The sequence below is a fragment of the Pyrgilauda ruficollis genome, unplaced genomic scaffold, assembly GCF_017590135.1.
Source record: "Pyrgilauda ruficollis isolate IOZ18807 unplaced genomic scaffold, ASM1759013v1 scaffold61, whole genome shotgun sequence".
Classification (NCBI taxonomy): Eukaryota; Metazoa; Chordata; class Aves; order Passeriformes; family Passeridae; genus Pyrgilauda; species Pyrgilauda ruficollis.
In genome coordinates, this window is record NW_024527822.1 from 23,921 (window position 1) to 44,814 (window position 20,894).

The 20,894-nt window shown below is 43.1% G+C and overlaps 1 protein-coding gene across 1 annotated transcript in view; it reads right to left on the reverse strand.

Moving 5' to 3' along the window:
* Positions 1-590: 590 nt before the first annotated feature.
* Positions 591-20,894, reverse strand: part of PRKCQ (protein kinase C theta) — a 36,446-nt gene continuing 16,142 nt past the window's right edge. The window contains exons 12-17 of the mRNA XM_041483725.1: positions 11,452-11,543; positions 9,957-10,019; positions 6,244-6,382; positions 2,242-2,430; positions 1,579-1,707; positions 591-952 (exon numbers count right to left, since the gene is read on the reverse strand). Of these exons, the coding sequence (XP_041339659.1) occupies positions 797-952; positions 1,579-1,707; positions 2,242-2,430; positions 6,244-6,382; positions 9,957-10,019; positions 11,452-11,543 (768 nt within the window). The 3' untranslated portion in view covers positions 591-796. The remainder of the gene's footprint in view (positions 953-1,578; positions 1,708-2,241; positions 2,431-6,243; positions 6,383-9,956; positions 10,020-11,451; positions 11,544-20,894) is intronic.

Here is a 20,894-nt window from a genome sequence, read left to right on the forward strand (position 1 = left end):
ATTGAGGTCTTGCCCCGAGTCTGGTGTGTCAGAAGACACTTAAAGCTTTAGAACAGGGTTCTTGAAACATTCTGTAACTTCCCATCCTTCCTGCTCAGGCACTAAGTGTAAACCTCTGGTTTTCTGTACCAATCTTGGCACTCCCTTTGGTAATGATCCATTGAGATGTGCAGATGGTGGAATGGGCACCTGAAAAAAGTATCTTTGTCCCATGGACAAAAATTGAGTCCTAACACTTGTGAACAGCATTTTTAAAGGGTGTAGGGAGCAAATTATTTTTTCAAAGCTGTGCACACTTTGGCAATTCTGCACACATACAAGTGGAGGTTACGAAAGCATCCAACCTGAGTCTTCCCTGATACCCTCAGGCCTTGAGCAAACCACTTTTCCTTCAGAAGAAGGTGGGTCTGGATCAGAGTTGCAGAAATGGGCACTGACATCACCAGAAGCTCAAATATACTCATTTTTCCTTACAGAGAGACCCGTTGGCTCTGTGTACAAGTAGTGGGGAACAGGTTTTGGCACCTCCTCATTTTCAGATGCTTTCAACTTCAAGAACATTGGGAAGAGAGAGAAGAGAGACCAAAAGATACCACAAAGAAATTTTATCATCAATGAAGTGTGGGCTGGCATCTGCTATGGACTGGAAAAGGTCAGAAGCCTCCAGGCATGGTACAAACTTTCACTGAGGTGTTTTCTTTCTTGAGGGGTCTTGATAAAAAACAACCATGCACAGTCTTCAGCTGACAAAGTGCTACTCAAATCATTACAGAGAATTCCTTCAGTAAGGCAGATCTCAGGAAAATATTTTCTCCATTTTAGGGTTCACAAAAGAGAAGTTGCTGAACATATTTTGGTCCATGCTGTTAATCAGTGCTCTGTCAGCACAGGACAGTCTGGGTTTTTCATTTAGGAATTCCTTGTCGAAGTTGCTACAGTCACTTGGAGATTTCTTCAAGAAAAGGAAAAAAAAAATTGATGTCAAACCACTAATAGTCAGATCTTTATTACCACAGTACTGGCCCTATCAGGCAGCTTCCTATGGGCTCAGCTCAACCTTTAATTGGGAGCCAGTAAATATAAATATTATAAAGGAGGCACTGAGCCTGTGATCCAGGAATTCTTCCAGGCAGGGATGTTACAGCTTTGTAACATGGCAGACTGAACTCATCAATTGTATAACAGTTGTGGAAGACTGTAGAATGAAAGTATGATGTGCTTGTCAAATTAAATTACGTTATTATTATTAATGGGACTTTAATAATTTAACAAGACTGTTATTAATAGTCAGAATTATTCTGATGTAGCCAAACACTTGGTTCCTGAACTGTTTTACCTTCTGCAGAGCAATGAAAGATAATTCCTTCAGAATGGCTGCAGTTCTGTGGTGAAGGGAAGGTGTTACCCTGCTGCAGTAACTGAGAAAGCAGTGAGTAATTTGAGGTTTCTCAGGTGTGGGCGTGCCAGACCTGGGCTTGCAGCTAAAGTAGTATTGTGAGCATCAGGTCGGGCAGCCAGTAGAAATGCACAGTTCAGAAGACCTGAGATGGGTGGAACTGAAAGAAGATCCATCCTTACCACTCTTGGTTTGAAAGGAGGCTCCATCCTTCTCTCTTCTAAAGCTTCCCAGTTGATTTCCCGGAAAAAGGCGTGCTGGCGGATGTTCCCTCTCGCTCCCAGTCTCCTCTCAGGCTCTCTTACAAAAAGCTGGAATGTTGATCCCATAGGTTAAATTCTCTGATGATAATACAGGCATAAAGCAGGGTAGAATGTGTAATTATCCAGAGTCAGCGCAATGAGAGGAGGCCGTAATGGAGAAAATGTTGGGATTTTTTTCCTAAACAAGGAATTTTACTGATTGGTATTAAAGTGATTACTATCTCTAATCCTGACAGAATGATAGGCTGTTTGGGCAGAAAGGTGGCAGCATGTGCCCCAAAAAGAGATGTTCAACATCTCAGTCTGATGTAACCCTTAGATTGAAGTATTTTTCCCAGGAGTTAACGAGCTTTGCACCTTAGGGACTGCTCTGCAAATAAACTGATCTCTGCTGGTGTCTGTGAGGAGCCACCAGGAGAAGAAAGACACCCAAATCTCCTTATGGGAGAGGTGTGGTTTGATGCCCACAGGAAAGACAGTGACTAAACTAAATCTGCTCCTCTCTACAACAGCTGAAGATAAACAAATTGAAGACAATAATTCTGGCAGAAAGGCTTTCATTTGATGGGCGGTGATTCTTACCTTCACCAAAATGTCCTTTGCATCCTTGTCCAGCCAGCGAGGGTAGAAGGGGTTGTCCATACGGATGGACTGGAAAAGCTCCTCCTCATCTTGGCCATGGAAAGGGGATTGGCCAATGAGCATCTCATACAGCAGGACACCAAAGGACCACCAGTCCACGGAGGTGTTGTACTTCTGCCCCAGCAGTATCTGCCCAGAAACAGGAGGCACAAAGGCAGAAGGAAAATGTCTGACATGAGTTTTTCAACTTCAGGAGGGCGGCCAGACCATGGCCTTGCAACAGCTGCTCTGTCAGAGGTGTTTCCCTGCCACCGTCATATTTTCTGAAAAATCTCTTTGCCCAGGATTTCTCTCCTGGGAAGCTGAGAAGCCTCAGAGAAAAATGAAAACAATATTATCTCATTTGCTTCTCCTGTGTTTTGCTACTTTAGAACGTAGTTTAGAGATTGTTTATCCAACGTGTGAATTGCTTTAACTTATTGGTCAATGACAGCCAAGCTGTGTCAAACTCTAGAAGAGAAAGTCACGAGTTTTGATTAATATCTTTCTAACTTTCTGTATTCTTCAGTATAGTTTTAGTATAGTATAATATAATATAATATAATATAATAATAAATTAACCTTATAAAAACATACAGTCAAATTTCATCCTTTCCTCCCTTTCAACGGGGGTCTCAGAAAATACCACACTTCCCCCCTGCCTGCAGCAGGAGTCAGAATTCTGCCAGTGGAAATCTGGAGCAACGAGGCACAGCCACGCCTGGGTGCCAAAACAGCCCCTGGCACTGCAGACAACATGCTGCATGTAATTCTTATGTGACTTGAACAAATCCTTGGCTACCAGAGAGATCTCAAATATAAAAGAGGAGAGAAAGTCATCTTTAGCCTGCTCTCCAAGGGTTCAAATCAGGCTTGTGAAGGCCAAGAAGACAAATGGTCAGGAATCAGCATCTTGGGACTGATTCCAGTGACACAGGCTGAGTTTTAAAATTACAAATGTGGCAGCTTAAAGATACTTCAGGAGTATCAGTCACCTAAAATGGTGTGACTCTACCCCAGCAAAATCTTCCCCAGGAAAAACATGAAAGGGGTTGCTGATCTGTCCTCTTGAGACCAGCTGGGTTTTAGATGGAGGAATGGGAATTTGTCCTCAGTCAGTCCCTTGGATTGTGCCTTTCAGTGTCACCTATAAAGTGACATCCAGCTGGAATGATGACCTCCCCAGGGCCTAAAGGACAATCACCAAGTTCTCAAACTTCCTTTCTGGAGAAGCAAAATTAATCTCACCTGACTTTAGATATCTGTTGTGGAGATATCTAGAGCTGGACCACTTATCACTAGCTCCTTTTATAGCCAAGGAAGGGAATTCACCCAGTTTTAAACATCTAATTAAATATTTACCTGCTGTAAAATACAACCCCTGTTTGTCTCCTCAAAACCTGCTCATACATAGATTTTTACATTGGAGATATCTAAAGGTTCACATGATGACTGTGGTGTGTAGGATTCTTAGCAGAATTTTAGAGCTGTAGAGGGGAAAATTTAATTTTGAGGCACAGTCTTTACTCTTGAGCTCACATATTGGTTGCAATGGGATGCTCTATACCTCATCTGTCTTCAAAGGAGGAGATGCCAAAAGGACAAAAAATAGATTTGAATATATGCTGTAATATATACAATGAGTTCCACTCAGAGACAAAAAAAAAAAAAAAAAAAAAAAGACCCCTTAATATATTTTTTTTTTCTGGATCACAAACAAAATCATCCCAACCTTTTTTTCTGAAAAGAGAAATTATTTTTATAAGGCTCTATCTTTAAAAGTCTAAAGTATCTGTAAAATGAAATTAAAGTGTTTTACGACAGTCAGAAATAAAAAGGTTTATTTTGTTTGAAATTTTCTGGGACAAAAATAAACTCAGTAATTTAATTTCAGGCTGTCTTTTTTCTGGTCAGATTTTTTTGAAATGAAAAAAAATTGCTTGTCTACTGACCCATACCCCCCTTATTTGCATGGCTGTGGCCAAGGTGCTGGGTCTGTAACAAATGACAGTGGCAGCAGCTGCAGTGAAATACTGACAGAGTCCAGTGCTCTTGCCTGTGGCAGGAGAGATGATCCATAAACTCCAGAAATGCTTTCAATTTAGAGATAAAATGTTTTATATGCACTCTTTGAATCCCTAAAATAAACATGGTGTAGAAATAAAACTCTGAGCTATTTCAGTTTTTCTCTTTTCTATAAAATAAAATCAAATCACAGATAATGGATCAACGCTTGGCTATCTTTTTTTTTTAGGAGCAAAAAATAGCTTTTTTTTTTTTTTTTTTCTTAAATAAAGGCATACTGAAGTGGAATAAAAGACAATTGCAGCTTGATTGCAGAGCACATTTACACTCATTCTTAGGCAATAGAAATCCAATTGATTTGAAGAGACCCTTGAGCCAGCAGTGGTGTAACCTCAGCCAGACTCGAGCCCTTAGTGCACAGTGAAGGACCAGTGAATTATAGTAGAGGGAAAAAAAGCCCTAAAGGCTTTGACAACTCTTTGGAAAACACCAATATCCATCATGAAAACACTAAAATTACGAAATGGGATCTTGAAAGGTAAATAAATGGATTCCAAACTGATGTCAGACATGATGCATGGATGACTTGTAGGTTTTTCTCTGAGCTAAAAAGTATTTTCTTTGGCCACCTAATTAGTCAAAGCCTCTCCATAGTAAGATCTATCATTGTGTGAAGTCATCAGGTTAAGGAAAATTTCTCTTTCCTGGAGGGATCTAGTTCAAAACACCTAAATTTTCTAGGGGGGAAAAAAAAGAACAAATTTCTGGTTAAATTTGAAAGAAATAAGGGAAAGGGCACAGTCAGCATTCATCAGGCTGTGTCTGTCCCTCAGTTGTGGGACCTCTTGGAATTTCTTCTGCCATGGCCCAAAAAGAATTTCCATTAAACATTCTCTTTTTTAGTTTAAGCCAAGTTCCACTTGTACCAAAAAATGAATTAGCCAAACGCTTTGCTTTTTTTTTTTTTTAGGAGCAAAAAAAAGGTTTTTTTTTTTTTTTTTCTTAAATAAAGGCATACTGAAGTGGAATAAAAGACAATTGCAGCTTGATTGCAGAGCACATTTACACTCATTCTTAGGCAATAGAAATCCAATTGATTTGAAGAGACCCTTGAGCCAGCAGTGGTGTAACCTCAGCCAGACTCGAGCCTTTAGTGCACAGTGAAGGACCAGTGAATTATAGTAGAGGGAAAAAAAGCCCTAAAGGCTTTGACAACTCTTTGGAAAACACCAATATCCATCATGAAAACACTAAAATTACGAAATGGGATCTTGAAAGGTAAATAAATGGATTCCAAACTGATGTCAGACATGATGCATGGATGACTTGTAGGTTTTTCTCTGAGCTAAAAAGTATTTTCTTTGGCCACCTAATTAGTCAAAGCCTCTCCATAGTAAGATCTATCATTGTGTGAAGTCATCAGGTTAAGGAAAATTTCTCTTTCCTGGAGGGATCTAGTTCAAAACACCTAAATTTTCTAGGGGGGAAAAAAACCCCAAATTTCTGGTTAAATTTGAAAGAAATAAGGGAAAGGGCACAGTCAGCATTCATCAGGCTGTGTCTGTCCCTCAGTTGTGGGACCTCTTGGAATTTCTTCTGCCGTGGCCCAAAAAGAATTTCCATTAAACATTCTCTTTCTTAGTTTAAGCCAAGTTCCACTTGTACCAAAAAATGAATTAGCCATGGTTAGTTTTGGCATGTTTTGGCCCTTTGCACTGCACCTCATGTAATCCTGGTCCATTTTCTTGTAGTCACTAAAATAAGCACTGCCAAACAGCAACACAGGCTCTGAGCCATGCTGAAATCCAGTTTCTGGCCTAGAACTGCTCCAAACCAGGTGATTGCTCTTTGCAACCTCCACCACTGCACAACAGTCGTGTCTGGAGATGTGTTCCCTGTGCCAGAGCACTTGCTGACCTCCCTGTGCCCCACACCTACCTCGGGGGCAATATAGTCAGGAGTCCCACAGAAAGTGCTTGTCTTTGCATCTCCAAACATGTTCTCCTTGCACATCCCGAAGTCAGCAATTTTGATGTGCCCCTCATTGTCCAGGAGGACATTGTCCAGCTTCAAGTCTCTGTGGAGGAAGAGAAGAAAACCCTGTTCTTCAAAGTGTGAAGCACACAAGTTATTTTAGCAGGTTACACTTATTACTCTTGTTCTCTGCCTCTGTGTAGTGCCTCCCTGCTGGAAATACAAAGGAAGGCTGAGGGATAAATGAGGATAAATGCTGCTCTCTTGGGCTTCAGCATCCCTCTTCTGCATTTCTCTTGTTGCAGCACTGATTTATCTTCTGGAGAGGACACAGAATCATGGAATCACAGAATGGTTTGACTTGGAAGGGACCTTAAAGATCCCTCAGTTCCAATCCCCTGCCATGGGCAGGGACACCTCCCACTATCCCAGGGTGCTCCAAGCCTCATCCAGCCTGGCCTTGAACACTTCCAGGGATCACATCATCCAAGACATCTTCTAAAAGCTGTTTCCTTCGAGGATGCACAATAGTGAAGCTAAGAAGGGCTTTGTGCTAGCTGCTGCTTCCGCCCTAACACAACCTGGAGAATGAGAGCAGGTAATTCTCACTCTCTCCTTCCCTGGGAATCTCAATATTCTCTCTGAAGCTGCTGCCAGATCTCCCTCGTAGTGCAGACTCTACAAATGCCACAAGAGGTACGGACCCACGAGCCCTGCAGAGGGTCAGAACAGCCCCAGACATCAGCAGAGCCCCCACCACTGCTGGGCTGCACCATCTGAACCCTAGTGTTCACAAAGCCTTTCACACTCAGCTGCCAGGCTGCTCTCTGAGTTTTCAGGCTCTGAGCTACTCTGGGAAGCAAAGTACCCAGAGAGAGGAAGAAAACAGAAATGGACAGAGAAGGAAATAAAAGCAAACGAGCTGACGAATCATGACCATTGGTGGAGAACAAAGAGGTCCTCAAGTGGGAACTATGAAAGGAGAGAAAGCTTGCAAGGAAGAAAAGAAAAAGGCAGAAAGAAAGGAAAGCTGGCATGGTTTCTATGTTAATTTTCTTAAATTTTACCTAAAGGTTTTGTTTTAACTGATATAATGACCCGGGTAAAATGTTTGGATCAGTGATGCTGCACTTAACTGGGGATGTGGGTAGAATTTGCGTCACCTGGTCTATGAGCACACATATTCCTGCACTGCCTGGTTTGTGCTAGCAATCACTGCTCCTTCTCAGGGCTCCCAAAGCACCCAGACACGTTTGCTTGTACCCACAGCTGAGGGTGTAATTGTTATTTTTCATGCTAATTCACAACCTACACATATTTTGGCCAAAAGGCCAAGTGGATGGGGCTAATGCTGTGGATGGCATCCCTGCCCATGGCGAGGGGTCTGGTGATCTTTAGGGTTCCTTCCAATCCAAACCACTCTGAATCTGTGATTCTGTGATTTTCCACATCTCAGGCAAGAGGCCTAACAACAAGGCTACTGCAGGGACACCCTCCCTCTGACAACTGCTTCACAATGTGGGGTTTTTTCAGAAATGTTCCTCAAAGAAGGTAATTTCTAGTGCTTGATGCTCTTGAGATAATGGCCTGCAATTGCAGGGAAGATGATTCTTCAGAATCCCTCTGTGCAAAGCTGCTTGTCTTGCTTGGGCCAGGTCCCCATCAAGGTGGGGGACACTGTAGTGTTTACTCACTGAATTGTTGTCACAGGGCAGTTCACTGCTGCAAGAATATGGCCCCAGACAAAATGGGAGTCATCAATCAAAGAGAAATACAGAGAAAACCGAGGCATTTGCCTTCCAAGTGGCAGACACTCATATTGTCACAATTTCCAGCTGGAATGACTTATTTTAGTTACAACGTTGAGATCAATCTCGGGCTGCCAGCACTGCTTTTATTCATCTGGTAGATCGAAGCAAAACAAAAAAAAACCATCACCTACAGTTTGCTTTCATTATTTTGATGAGTCTCAAACTCATTGGCTCCAGGGACTGGGGTTTCTGCCAAAAAATACCTCGGCTCATTCATTAAAATTTAAGCCAAAATTTTTCCAAACGTGGGTGCATGAGACAGAACAGCTGGATTCATTATTCTTATGACATTGCAAGAGATGTAACTTCAAAAATTATTTCTATTCACTTTCCTAAGTGCTTAGTTTGCTCTGACAGAGATACTGATGACTCTGTGTTCTCAGCTGACCTCGTTGTCATTGTCTTCAGTGAAAAAGGGAAAAGAGAGGAGGACTGGTTAAACCTTTTCTCTCAACGCTTGATACCCAAAGCAATATCACCAATTCCTGGGAATGAGATATTTCTTCCTATCCACATGGTACCCAGTGCCCAGATGTCCCAATTTTCCCCCAATTTTCCCTCAATTCCCAAGGCTCCAGATTCTAAGCACCCCTCTCCTTTCAGGAGGAAATGAGTCCCAAACCCCAGCTCGGCACTGGCGCAGTGATTCCAAGTAAAAATGTGAATTATGAATAAAACGTCAGCATTAGCAGCCCTGCCATAAAGTCACCATGTCCTGCAGATATTTTTAATCAGATTTTCTGAGAAGACTGACTGAAAATAACAGACGTGGCCAAGTGATTTGGGCACTTCAGAAAATTTTTCCCTTCACTCATGGAGAATAATAATTAGAGCAGGAAAAGTTGCTGAGGGCCCAGAGATGATCTTAGCTTAATGCCACTGATATTGATCTCATGTTTATGCAATCACCATCACTGGTCAATAAAGACTATAAATGGCTCCCACATGAGTACTAGTAAGAATCAAAGCTCGTGTTTTAAAGGGAGAATGGCTTGTGAGCAAGTCATCCACTTTCAGCATTTGCTCTAATGTTCATGCTACATGACAAACACTGAAATAAGCTCATTTTGGGTTCAGCAAACATCGTTGCTGTAGGGAGCTTTCTCATTTATTTGTGACAAGGTATTTGTTTTCTGCTTTTAAAGAAGACTGCAATGTAGTAACTGAATTTTGCCATGAAGTTGAACTTCACCAGAGCTCCCCAGAAATTCAGTTCCTCCTTTTGGCCATGGGAAATCAGACTGTGGCCTAATTTCTGGTAGAACTGGGCACTTCCCATACACAATTTAACTCAGGCTTGATTAAGCTAAAGATGCCTTCTCCTCTCTGCTTACTACAAGAACTTGACAGACAACTCAGATTCATGATGGTGAGACGAACCCCATCTCCCCACTGTGCACAAAATTAATCAAAAATTAAGATATACCACTGTGTCCTTGCTTCTGTTACTTGAGTTGAGCTTGTCACCACTGCCCCAAAGTAACCAGCATAGCAGATGTACCAAATTTCTTGTGTCTGACTTGACCTTAACATACCTTGATATGTTGAAAGCTTAAACAAGGTGCCTACACTGGGAGCTGTGTGAATGGCTCTGTGTAAATGCAAAATGTAAAAAATAAATCCAAATAAATTGTTTTACTGCTAACTAAAATAGAACTGGGTTCTGAAAGAAAGATCACAACTGCCTTTTCTACACTCTTGCTTTAAAATAAAACACCCAAACTATGTAAAAGGGAAATCTGCAGGGAATTGCAGTGCCAGTAAGTACAGCCAAGAAACAGCCTCTCTGCTGCCATTGGTGCTTGCAGGGAAAAGCAGAAAAGGTTTAGCATTTAGCATATTAATTACACTAAAGAGTGAAATTACCTGTATATTATGCCCTTGGAATGGAGGAACTGGAGCCCACAAATTATTTCAGCAGCATAAAACCTGAATGACAGAAGGCACAGGTCAGAACAGGAGCTTCCCAAAGGTTTTTTCAACCACACCCAAAATGGTGGAAAACTTGTCCCCACAAGAGCCAAAATTTCATTAGGTTGCCAGAAGGTTTGGAGTGTCTCCAGAAGGCTTGGGGTGACTGTGTTTTACTGATGGGTGACGTGAGATTCCCAAAAAGCAGGGGGCAGTCTGGGATGGGGAGCACAGACTCCCTGCCCAGATTTATGACCTACTTTTCAAAGAATCCTGGAATTCTGGAATTGTTTAGGCTGGAAAACCCATCTAGCATCGAGTTCAACTGTTGACCCAGCACTGCCAAACCCATCACTAAAAACCACATCCCCAAGTGCCACATCCACACTTCTTGAACACTTCCAGGGACAGCGATCCCACCACTTCCCTGACAGCCTGTTCCAACAACTGATCACACTTTCAGTGAAGACATTTTTTTCTGATTTTGAAAGCTTGTCCATAATATGGGCTATCCAGCAGGCTGGTGGCCTTTCTCTGGAGATTTTTGAGCTTGAAGTTGTTGTTCTCAGCACATTTTTACCCAAAGCACTCCACCACATCCTGCTGCAAAGAGGCAGCATCAGTGTGAAGAATAAAAGTGCTGTCCCAGAAGGGAATGAAACCAGAGGATCATATCCCCCTCCAGTGTGGCACAGCTCTGCTCCCTCAGTCTTCAATGCATTGGCCCTTAATTCTGGACATTCAAATGCATTTGAAAAATATCATCAAACACAGATTTAAAAGACTGTGTAGATTTTTTGTTATTAAATTATTAAATAAAAGTAATTCCTATAGTGGTTTCAATATTGACTTTCAAAATACCTTTTGCTTGCAGAAGGATCAAAAGCACCTTTCATTTATTCTAATTCTTCTATTTACTTTAATCAAAGCTAAATGCATATTTAATTCTCTGCTGGTGTATTAATTTTTTGTTTAAATTTACCTTTTGTGCTTTTGATAGGTTTTCACCCCACCCCCTTGAACTTTAAGGGGAAAAAGGGAAAATCCCATTACTTCTAACAAACAACAGCTTCACCTCTGACCACTGGGCTGGGAACCTCAGCTTAAGCAGGTCCTGCAGCTTGGCTACAGAGTGCTGTAAAGAAGCAAGGTCATGTCTGAGTGAAACCAACTGTGTGGATGGAGTCTAAAAGTCTTCTGTGGGATGGAAAAGAGGATGGGAAGTGACTCACTCCAGTCCCTTCACTGAGCTGGGAGGATGGCCTCTGTGGTTTTGTTGTGTTTGGAGACAGCTGGGATAGAGAGGCTTCCAGCACAAGCATCATCCCCACTCTTCAGCTGGGCAAGGTGAAGAGAGGTCAAATAATCTGCCCAAGATTTCCTCTACAGGGCTGTGGCAGAGCTGGGATTAAAACCAAGTCAGGCCCAAAGGCAGTGATAAATGTCTTACGTTGCTCTGGGAAGGTCGAACTTATGGCAGCTCTGGATGTGGAACATGAGGTCTCCTCCATTGAGGTATTCCATCACAAAAAAGAGGTTTTCCTAGAAAAGGAGACAAGGTGAGAATAAATAAAGGGTGGTGAGGAGCGAGGTAAAAGTTTAAATATTTTTTAAAAAATCAAACTGCACAGAAAGCACTCAAAAAGAGGAAAGAAAGTATTGCTGTGAGGGTTTTGGAAAGAAAGCAGGTCCTTTTTTACAGCCCTCATTTCTCCTCTTGGTTCCCTAAGCCCATACTTGCACTGCCTGCCCTGATTTCTATAAACACCATTAGCAAACATGGCAAAGCCACTTCATAACCAACTGAGGCTGTGGATTTTTACCAGCAGAGCTCCAGGCTCACAGAAAGGGCTCAGTAACTTTACAGTGCCTGTACAGCAGAAGGACAAATGGACAAGCTTCTAGTGGAAAAGGCAAAAATCATGCCCAGCTCTCCTCTGGTCCCCATCCCAGTACAGTATCCATCCTCTTCAAGCTGGTGTCACCTGCATTCCTGCACAGCTTCTGTGGAGGCATTTCACCTGGGTCTGACTTTTTCAAGTCATCAGAGACACCAACCAGACACAGCAATTTGTTTTAAGCACATGCTTGATTTTAAGCCTGAAAGCTGCTTTATGTAACTTGCTGGTGGGGAAAGCAATGAATTCATCATTACTTTCAATATTTCTAGATACCCATTGAGCACCTGCATGTCAGAGAGACCTGGAAAAAGTCGAGTTCATGTCCCCAGCTGCATGCAACCATCAGTTGTTCAACCAGGGCAGTGAAAAACTCTCCTCCTGGTACACAGAAATGATGGAATCTCTCTCTGTCTGAAAGGTCACTGAGGTTTCTTCTCCAATCCTTGATACAGAATCATGGAATCACAGAATGGTTTGGGTGGGAAGGGACTTAAAGACCCCTAAAGTTCCACCTGCCACTAGACCAGGTTGTTCATGTACATGGCACTGATCCCCTCTCAGCTGCAAGAGCCAAGACTCACCACCAGCACCCTGCAGAAACTGGTATGAATTGATCTCTCCCTTCCATGCTGAATTGTCTCTACAAAGCAGAAAGGACACCTTTTTCTGAAGGAAAAGGATTTGCACACTGAGCTATGGTTCCAGTTTAAACTTCTCTTTTGGGAATCTCACCTTTTGTGCATAAATGCAGGAATAAAACAAAATGGATGTGGTATTTTTTCCCCCTCAAAAGCCTCTCTCTGTTCTGTACACACCTGAAGTCAGTCATCTCTAGGCTATGCTATAAAGTTTATGAATATCTTCCTTGTGTTTCCTATTGCCCATTACATTTTTTTCTGGGGGAAAATAGAGTTATTTTCACTTATATTTTTTAACAGTTGAAGGTTTTTATCCATAAGATCTAATGTAAGTATCTCTGGAAGCAAGCCAAGAGCTGGCTACATTAAAAAACCACAAAAGTGCTTGTTCCTTTCAAACAACAGCTGTCTGCTCTAATTTGTGCAATTTCTTTAGCCAGATCCTCTTAATTACAGCACTCTCATTTAAATGGACTCACTGGAAACCCCACCTGTCATCCAACAAGCTCAAAGCCAGATCTGGCCTCCTGGGGAAAGAATACAAATTCCATCACTAAACCAAATGGGTGCAGGTTTTCAGTGTTTCTTGCACCTGCAGGGGGCTGTGCACATAAATGAGTTCCAGCAAGTAAAAAGGCCAGAGGAAGGTGGGAAATTTAGTGAAGAAATGTATAAATCCTGGAAGCAACGTGAGCTCAGCAGCCCATTCAGGAAAATACTTGAACAGATGCTCTTTGGGAAGGTACACAGGGAGGTGATGGGGTTTAGCCAACAACACACCAGCAGCCACATGTGTCCTGCTGGGACTGAAGAAACCTCATGGGTCTTGAAATGGGCCAGACTCAGCTTTAGTAGGCTGGGAAGAAGAAAACCCCTCAGTTCCCCTGTAAAGTCCACTGATTTTGGCTACACCTCATCACACATCTCTAACTGTAACCTGAAATCCATGTTTATCCAGCAGAATGAACGGTCACGCTCTGCTTGTTCATGAACTTGAGCAATCATCTCATGTAGCTGTTTAACTGAACCCAGGGACTCTGGCTTGAAACTGGGGACTTTGGCAGCAGATTTCCCTTCCTTGAGGGAAGAAAAGGTGGAGCAACCCCTTGGATTAATTTACATCCACATATACAAACCCTGTTGCTCAACTTCCTTAAGCTATGGAGCTGGAGGACACAAACTTTACTTTGTTTGTGCTTACTTAGGAATGTTTAGTACTAAAGTTTATGATATATCAGGTGCTATAGAGTAGAGCAAAAACCCTGTTGAAAAGACAGACAGGATCACTCTGACTTTCCTGCTGTGGGGCTTGGAAGTTCCCCTTGCTTCTTAAGAAGTCTGGAATAGCTTGTGGAGGAGAACTGGTTGAGATCAGCCCTGCGTCATTATGAGTGGTGAAGTGCAACCAAGAAAGGCAAAGTGCAACAACTTATGCAGTCAGCTTCCTAGGTCTGAGATCTACAGAGCCACAGAACACATTAAATTTGGGAAGTGGCAAAACCCATTCTTGAAACCACTGAAAATTGAAGAGAGTGCTGGAGGTCAAAGGGTCGGAGTGGCGCGAAGGATGTTCTTGCACACAGGCTCCAGCTTCACTTCCTCTCGTCCTGGGAAAGTTAGCTGATGGCTCCTGCCGGCTGCTGGGAGGCTCTGGAGCCTGTCAGCACTTGGAGCAGGCAAGGGGGGTTTATCTGGTTGAAAATGTCCCTGCTCACTGCAGGCAGCCGGACTAGATGACCTTTAAAGTTCCTTTCTAACCCAAACCATTCTCTGATTCTCAAGGCTCTGCCATGCCCGTATCCCCTGCAGTGGTCCTGCCTGTGGATGTTGAGCAAGCAAGCAGGGATGTTGTTCCTCAGTGGTGAGACCCACACAGCTCTGCAGCAGCTTAGAAAGAGTGCTCTGCCCCTGTGCCCTGCAGGCAGCTGACCACCTGTGGGAGCATCCCTGGGCAGCAAATGCTCAAGCCTAACTTTTGGTTATGGTTCTGGACTCACACAACAGAAAAAGTTTGGTGTCTTGGCAGACCTCAGGACCATCTTTTGTGACTACAGAGCTCAAGGAGGATTGTAAAGGCCCTTCCTGCACTCAGGGATGGACACTGCACCAGGGTACTTATAAAATCATAGGAATTCTGAGCTGGAAGGGACCAACAAGGATCATCAAAGTCCAACTCCTGGTCCTGCACAGGACACCCCTGAGAATCACACCATGTGCCTGGGAGCGTTGTCCAAACACTTCCTGATGTATTTAACACCAGTTGTCTTAAGAATATCCATGTATCAGCCATTCCCTACTTCTAGACCATCTTCCAGGGGCTTTCTCCATTACAACACTGGATCAGGACAAACCCTTCTGGAGGTGGGAGGTGAAATGCTGCTCCTACAGCAGACAGAGCCCTCCAACACGAGGTTGTACAGCACACAGACATGGCAGCAGTGTCCTGCACAAAATAACACAGCTCCTGCACACAAAATGAAACTGTTCCCCAGCCCAGCCAGTCCTGCCAGGTGCTGAAAGCCTGGATTACTGCAGGAACTCACTTTCCTGCCCTTTCAATCCCTCAGTGCCTTGTGCTGAGCTGAGCTCCTCCCCACAGAGCCACCTGCTCCCTCTGCCTCTCCAGGACACGGCAGGGATGGAGTTAAACCAACTGCTCCTGCTCTGCTGCTGTGAGAATGAATAGGCATTATCAGAGATGCTTTCAACTTTATAAACAATGAGTATAAAGCAGGCAGCATTTAAATTGATCTTTTGAAGGTACATCCTTTAACAGGCTCTTAAAATCCTTTAACCAGCTGGAAGCCCTCCAGAGCACTTTTCTGCAGAGATTTTCAGATTTTGTTTTCTTTGCATTTTGAAAGCACTTGCATACATAAAAATACACAATTTAACACCATTTACTGAGGAGCAAAAATTCTTCTTCTCAGGGCTTCCAGGAGGATGAATGTCAGAATAATTAATGCTGCAGGACAGTGTGGCTTTAGCTGTGTTTAGATCAGTTACCCTAATGAATGTCTCCACATGGAGAAGGCTCCAGATTAAGTGACCTAATCCTGCTGCATTCCCATTGAACTAGGCTGTCCCTGGCCAAGAGAAAGGCTGGACATGATGCAATTCCTGCAGCTGGTCTCACCTTTTCATGCAGCTCAGCACAGTCTGGGTGCAGATCCACACCTTGGATCTATTTTATTTCATGGGATAGTTGGCAGCCAAAACACCACATCACTGAGTTCTGCAATCCCATCAGAGCATCCCATCCAGTGGGAAAGAGGGCAATGCAGCCCTCACAGTGTCTGCTGTCATAAGGAACAGTTAACACAGGGTTACTCCTTCCTAGGAGGTGGCTGCAGGCAATCACCTGCACTGGAATTTGCATCAGAGCAATCCAAACTTTAATTCTGTTCTCTGGTTTAAATACTTTCCCCCCCTCTCTTGTGCAATATCAGCCTATCTTCTGGAGATGGCAGCATTTCTTACAGCTGCCCAATAATCCAGTCCAGCCCCTGCTCTCGCTGTTTATTCCTTGTTCTAGTCCTTGCACTGTCAGCATTCCTAGCTGCGTGTTGAGCTGCTCATTTGGGATGCTCAGCGTGGCGTCCCCATCTGCTTGGTACAAAGCACAGGGATACATTTATACACATAAATGAAATACGTTTGCAGAGAGGAAGGTGCAGGCTTGGCTTCCACTTGAGCTCTGAGATCCCAAGACTTTTACTCACACTCAGAGCAGACAGAGTCCATCACTCACTGATAAACTGAGGCACTGTCAGCCCATGTCTTGCAAGAGGAAGTGGTTTTCCCTATCAGTGTCCAGCAGAATCTCAGAGAGAGACTAATTTTCTGAAGGCTAGAGAAAGATTTGTGGATTAAAAAAAAAAAAAAAAAAAAAATCACCAGATCAAAAATGTGCAGCCCTCACAGTGTCTGCTGTCATAAGGAACAGTTAACACAGGGTTACTCCTTCCTAGGAGGTGGCTGCAGGCAATCACCTGCACTGGAATTTGCATCAGAGCAATCCAAACTTTAATTCTGTTCTCTGGTTTAAATACTTTCCCCCCCTCTCTTGTGCAATATCAGCCTATCTTCTGGAGATGGCAGCATTTCTTACAGCTGCCCAATAATCCAGTCCAGCCCCTGCTCTCGCTGTTTATTCCTTGTTCTAGTCCTTGCACTGTCAGCATTCCTAGCTGCGTGTTGAGCTGCTCATTTGGGATGCTCAGCGTGGCGTCCCCATCTGCTTGGTACAAAGCACAGGGATACATTTATACACATAAATGAAATACGTTTGCAGAGAGGAAGGTGCAGGCTTGGCTTCCACTTGAGCTCTGAGATCCCAAGACTTTTACTCACACTCAGAGCAGACAGAGTCCATCACTCACTGATAAACTGAGGTACTATCAGCCCATGTCTTGCAAGAGGAAGTGGTTTTCCCTATCAGTGTCCAGCAGAATCTCAGAGAGAGACTAATTTTCTGAAGGCTAGAGAAAGATTTGTGGATTAAAAAAAAAAATAATAAAAAATCACCAGATCAAAAACAAAACAAAAAGTAGCCAAATCCATGAAACATAAATATTTTAGCAGTTGAAAAGCAGAAAAAAATTAAATATTTTTTTTAGGAAGTATTTTATTTTTTTTCAGGACAAAGTGCAGCTAGACTGCAGATTCTTAGAAATCCCAGGCAAAGCTTGAATGCATTTTGGGCTGAATTCCCTCAGTCTGGACAATGGGGAGGCAATGACAATATGTGTATTGAATATGGCAACCATCTTTTACTTAAAAAACCCCACTGGTGAGCTGTCCTCTTTTCCTGGCCAATGCCTCCCCCCAGTTCACACCACATGGGCTGACATCACCTCAAAGTGTCTTGCAAAAACTTCACATATTTGATGTTATAATTACAGCTGCTCACACCTCCTCTGGCACAACCTCGTAGAAATCCCAAAGCTCTGCTGAGGTGCTGCTATTTCTGCTAAACCAGGTTGAAATTTTGGCCAGGATCCAATGAGACCTTGCCAGTTTTCCTGCCTGTCGGTTGCAAGAGGCAAAATCATCAAAGCTTTCCTAAAATTTCCCATCAGCTGCTTCAAATTTGGCCTTGAATCAGATTTTTTTCCAAGCTCAAAGTACTCAGAATACTACAAGGATGGACAGATGTTTCCAAGAAAAAGTAGGAGGATGGAGCTAGGGCTGTTCAGGAGGTCCATGGCACCAGCAGGCAGAGGAGCTGAGCATTCAAAGTGTGTGAAATGCCCACGTGCCAACCCCATGCTCTGATTCAGGGCAAAGAAACCAGCCCTGCCCACCAAGAGCCAGTCAGAGAGAGAAGAAAACTGAAATCATGCTCGGGAAAAAAATAATTCAGGAATTGAAGTAACCTCTGAGGGGATATTTTACTGAGAAAGCTGAAAATACACATGGAAAACAGAGACAAAGAATTTTCAAATTAGGACCGCACTCCTGTTTTATGATTCTTTTCTCCTTCTTGCCAGTGTAAGAGATTTTTCAATCAGTATTAAGCACACAAAGGCAACAGAGGATGTGAAAAAGGCTCACCACCAGAAGAAAACATATAATACAACATTAAAGCAGAAAATAAATATTTCTGTAATATTTTCTTTTAAATTGCAGTAATGATTACTTCTCTTTTGGGTTCAGATAATCTTCTCTGTTGCTATTTTGTGCTGCAAGTCAAAATGCCTCAAGATTTAATTTGCATTTAGGTAAAGTGTGTTAATAAAACAATGGTCAATGAAGTAAAGAAACAGAAATAAAAGTGACTTTCCCTTAAAAGGGAAAGACTATTTTTATGGCAGAAGATCAGTGAGATGCAAAAAAGAATAAAACATAAGCTCTGGGATGCTAGTCACTCTTTTGGCATCACTGATTTTGGGATTTCACAGAATTATAAACGTATTTTTCTCCTCTTTAACATAACAGAGTCCGTTTAAATCTAATACAGCAGAATAGCAAAATAGCTCTTTGAGCTTATTGTTAAAATTCAGAGTATGTAATTATGTCAGCTGAATATCTGGATACAAAGATGACTGCAGTAAAATAAAATTCAAAAAGAGATTGGACAAAAAAACCCCCCAAACATTATGGGCTTGCATTTATTCTCATGCAATAAAACAAGAAAAGTATTCTGAGTTTTGAAAGCACTGGTCATTCAGACTCCACTGAAACAGAGAGGGGCATTAAGTGCCTGGTGCCATCTAAAATCTGTCTGAAGCGCCATCCAGATTTATATAATTGATTTATATAATTGAGCAGTCACTCATTACCTGCGTGGAGGTGAGGAAGAAACTCATCCCAGAGCTCAGAGAGCTGTCAGCAGATTAAAGGATTTTTTTCCCTCCCTGGAAACATGTGGACTATTGAGGTCCTTGTTTTGGTGCAGGAATATTCCTGTTTTTAGTGTCCTTGCAGAGACACTCAGCACCTGGAGTAGCTCAGGTAAGCCAAAGCATGAGGGATTCAGAAAGCCATTGGCACATATGTTTCTTTTTGAAACTACTTATCTATCCAGTGAAATTTCAAGAAACAAAAAAAAAAAAAAAAGTAATATTTTCAATATTAAAACCCATGGAAGGACTCTACACAGCGGTGCCGTGGCTTCTGCCCATGGCAGGGAGGTGGGAAATAGGTCATTTTTAAGGTCCTTTCCAACCCAAACCATTCCATGATCCTAAAACCATAAAAGACATTCTGACAACCACAGTGCTTTGAGCCCTGGAAGACCATCCAAGGTTGTCACAGCTCCCAGCTCTGGGTGACTTTCCTGCACTGAGTGATCACTGCTGGCTTCCAAAGGTCAGGGGAGAAAAAACAGGAGCTGAAAATCAATCAGAGCCCAGAGCAGCTTTGGCCTGGGCAGCCCCATCCCAGCTCCTCTCTCTGTGGAGCCAGGATGGTGAGATCACACAGCTTTAAAGTGGCAGTGATGGCTTGGGATGAGATGGATGGGAATTCTTTCTCCATGACAGCAGGGCAATTCTGTGCTGCTGCCCTGAAGTGTAGGGAAAAAAATCATCTGCTTTTCGAGCCTGGTACCCATGAATTTTCCAGGCACTTATTGCTTTTCCATCCTTCAGTTTTTCCCCTTAAACAGTCAGTAAATCCCACCTGGATCCTGACATGACTCCATTTGGTGTCTCCTCTTTTGGTCTCATGAAGGAAGGGGACTCCTGCATGCCTGCACTGCCTGAAGCCAGTGCTCCAGACTGGCCTTGCTGTATCATCCTGAACCTGACCTACAGCTCCCAGACCAGGCTGGAGCACAGACAGCATGGTTCTGCTGCTGGCTTCAGTCAGCATCCCTCTGGAGATACAGGAGCAATCCCTGGAGTAAAAGCTCCCTCACAGAGCTGTGAATGTTGTGAATGCTTTATCTCTTCAATTAAATCTTGATCTTTGCTTTTGGAGTTGTGGCATTTATATTTTCCTCTGAAAACCAGCCCTCCTCAAGTAGGGAGTTAATTCCTCTCCTTGCCAGGCAAGGATCCATTCCCAGGACACATTATCCCCACTGTCAGTCCCAAAGGGGTTAAACATGAATGCCTGGGCTCAGTGTCACATCACTTACAGCAGTTCCCAGACGTTGCCTGTTATACATTTTACCTGTCTTTAAACAGGTGCCATATCCCACAGATGACTGGGATGTACCACAGAGGTTGTATTTGCTTCTCCTTACCCTGAAGAAGAACCTCCCACTGAGCAGGTCCTAACCTTACACTGAGCAGTGCCTTGTGCCACCAAACCCTGGAGCTGAGCAGGGACTGGGAGCATTCAAACAAAACCCATGCTGCTCTGATTTTGAGCTAAGAGATATCAACCATCTCTCAGGAATGGTTTGAGTAGGTTGGACAGAGAAGACAAACTCTCAAACTTCCATTGTTTCTTTCTATGCCGTGTGTGTGCTTTGGTGTTAAGGCTATTGGTTGTGGCTCTGGGAAGCTGAGCAGTTGTTGGCATGTAGGACCATGAAAATATGTGTATTACTTAAATGTCACTTCAGTTTTGGTTTGGAGCCAAAAGCGAGATTTCAGGAGGTGCTCTGAACTGCAGCACCACCAGTGCCTGATGCCATTTAACAGTAACTGGGGCAAAGAAGTGAATCATAGCATGTTTATCCTCCAAAACCTGGGTTTCTTGAGTTGGCTTTGATCCAGGCTAGCTGCAGAACAATGTTCCATGGGCCAAAAGGTTCAGGTAACATATCAGCGAGGGCACATCCTTACTCTGGCTGTGGGTGTGGCCTTGGCACATCCTTGGCCCAGGGTACCAGGATGCAGATTTTAACAGCAGATTTTATCTCAATGAGTCTGGGATGCCATAATCCTAAAATACACCGT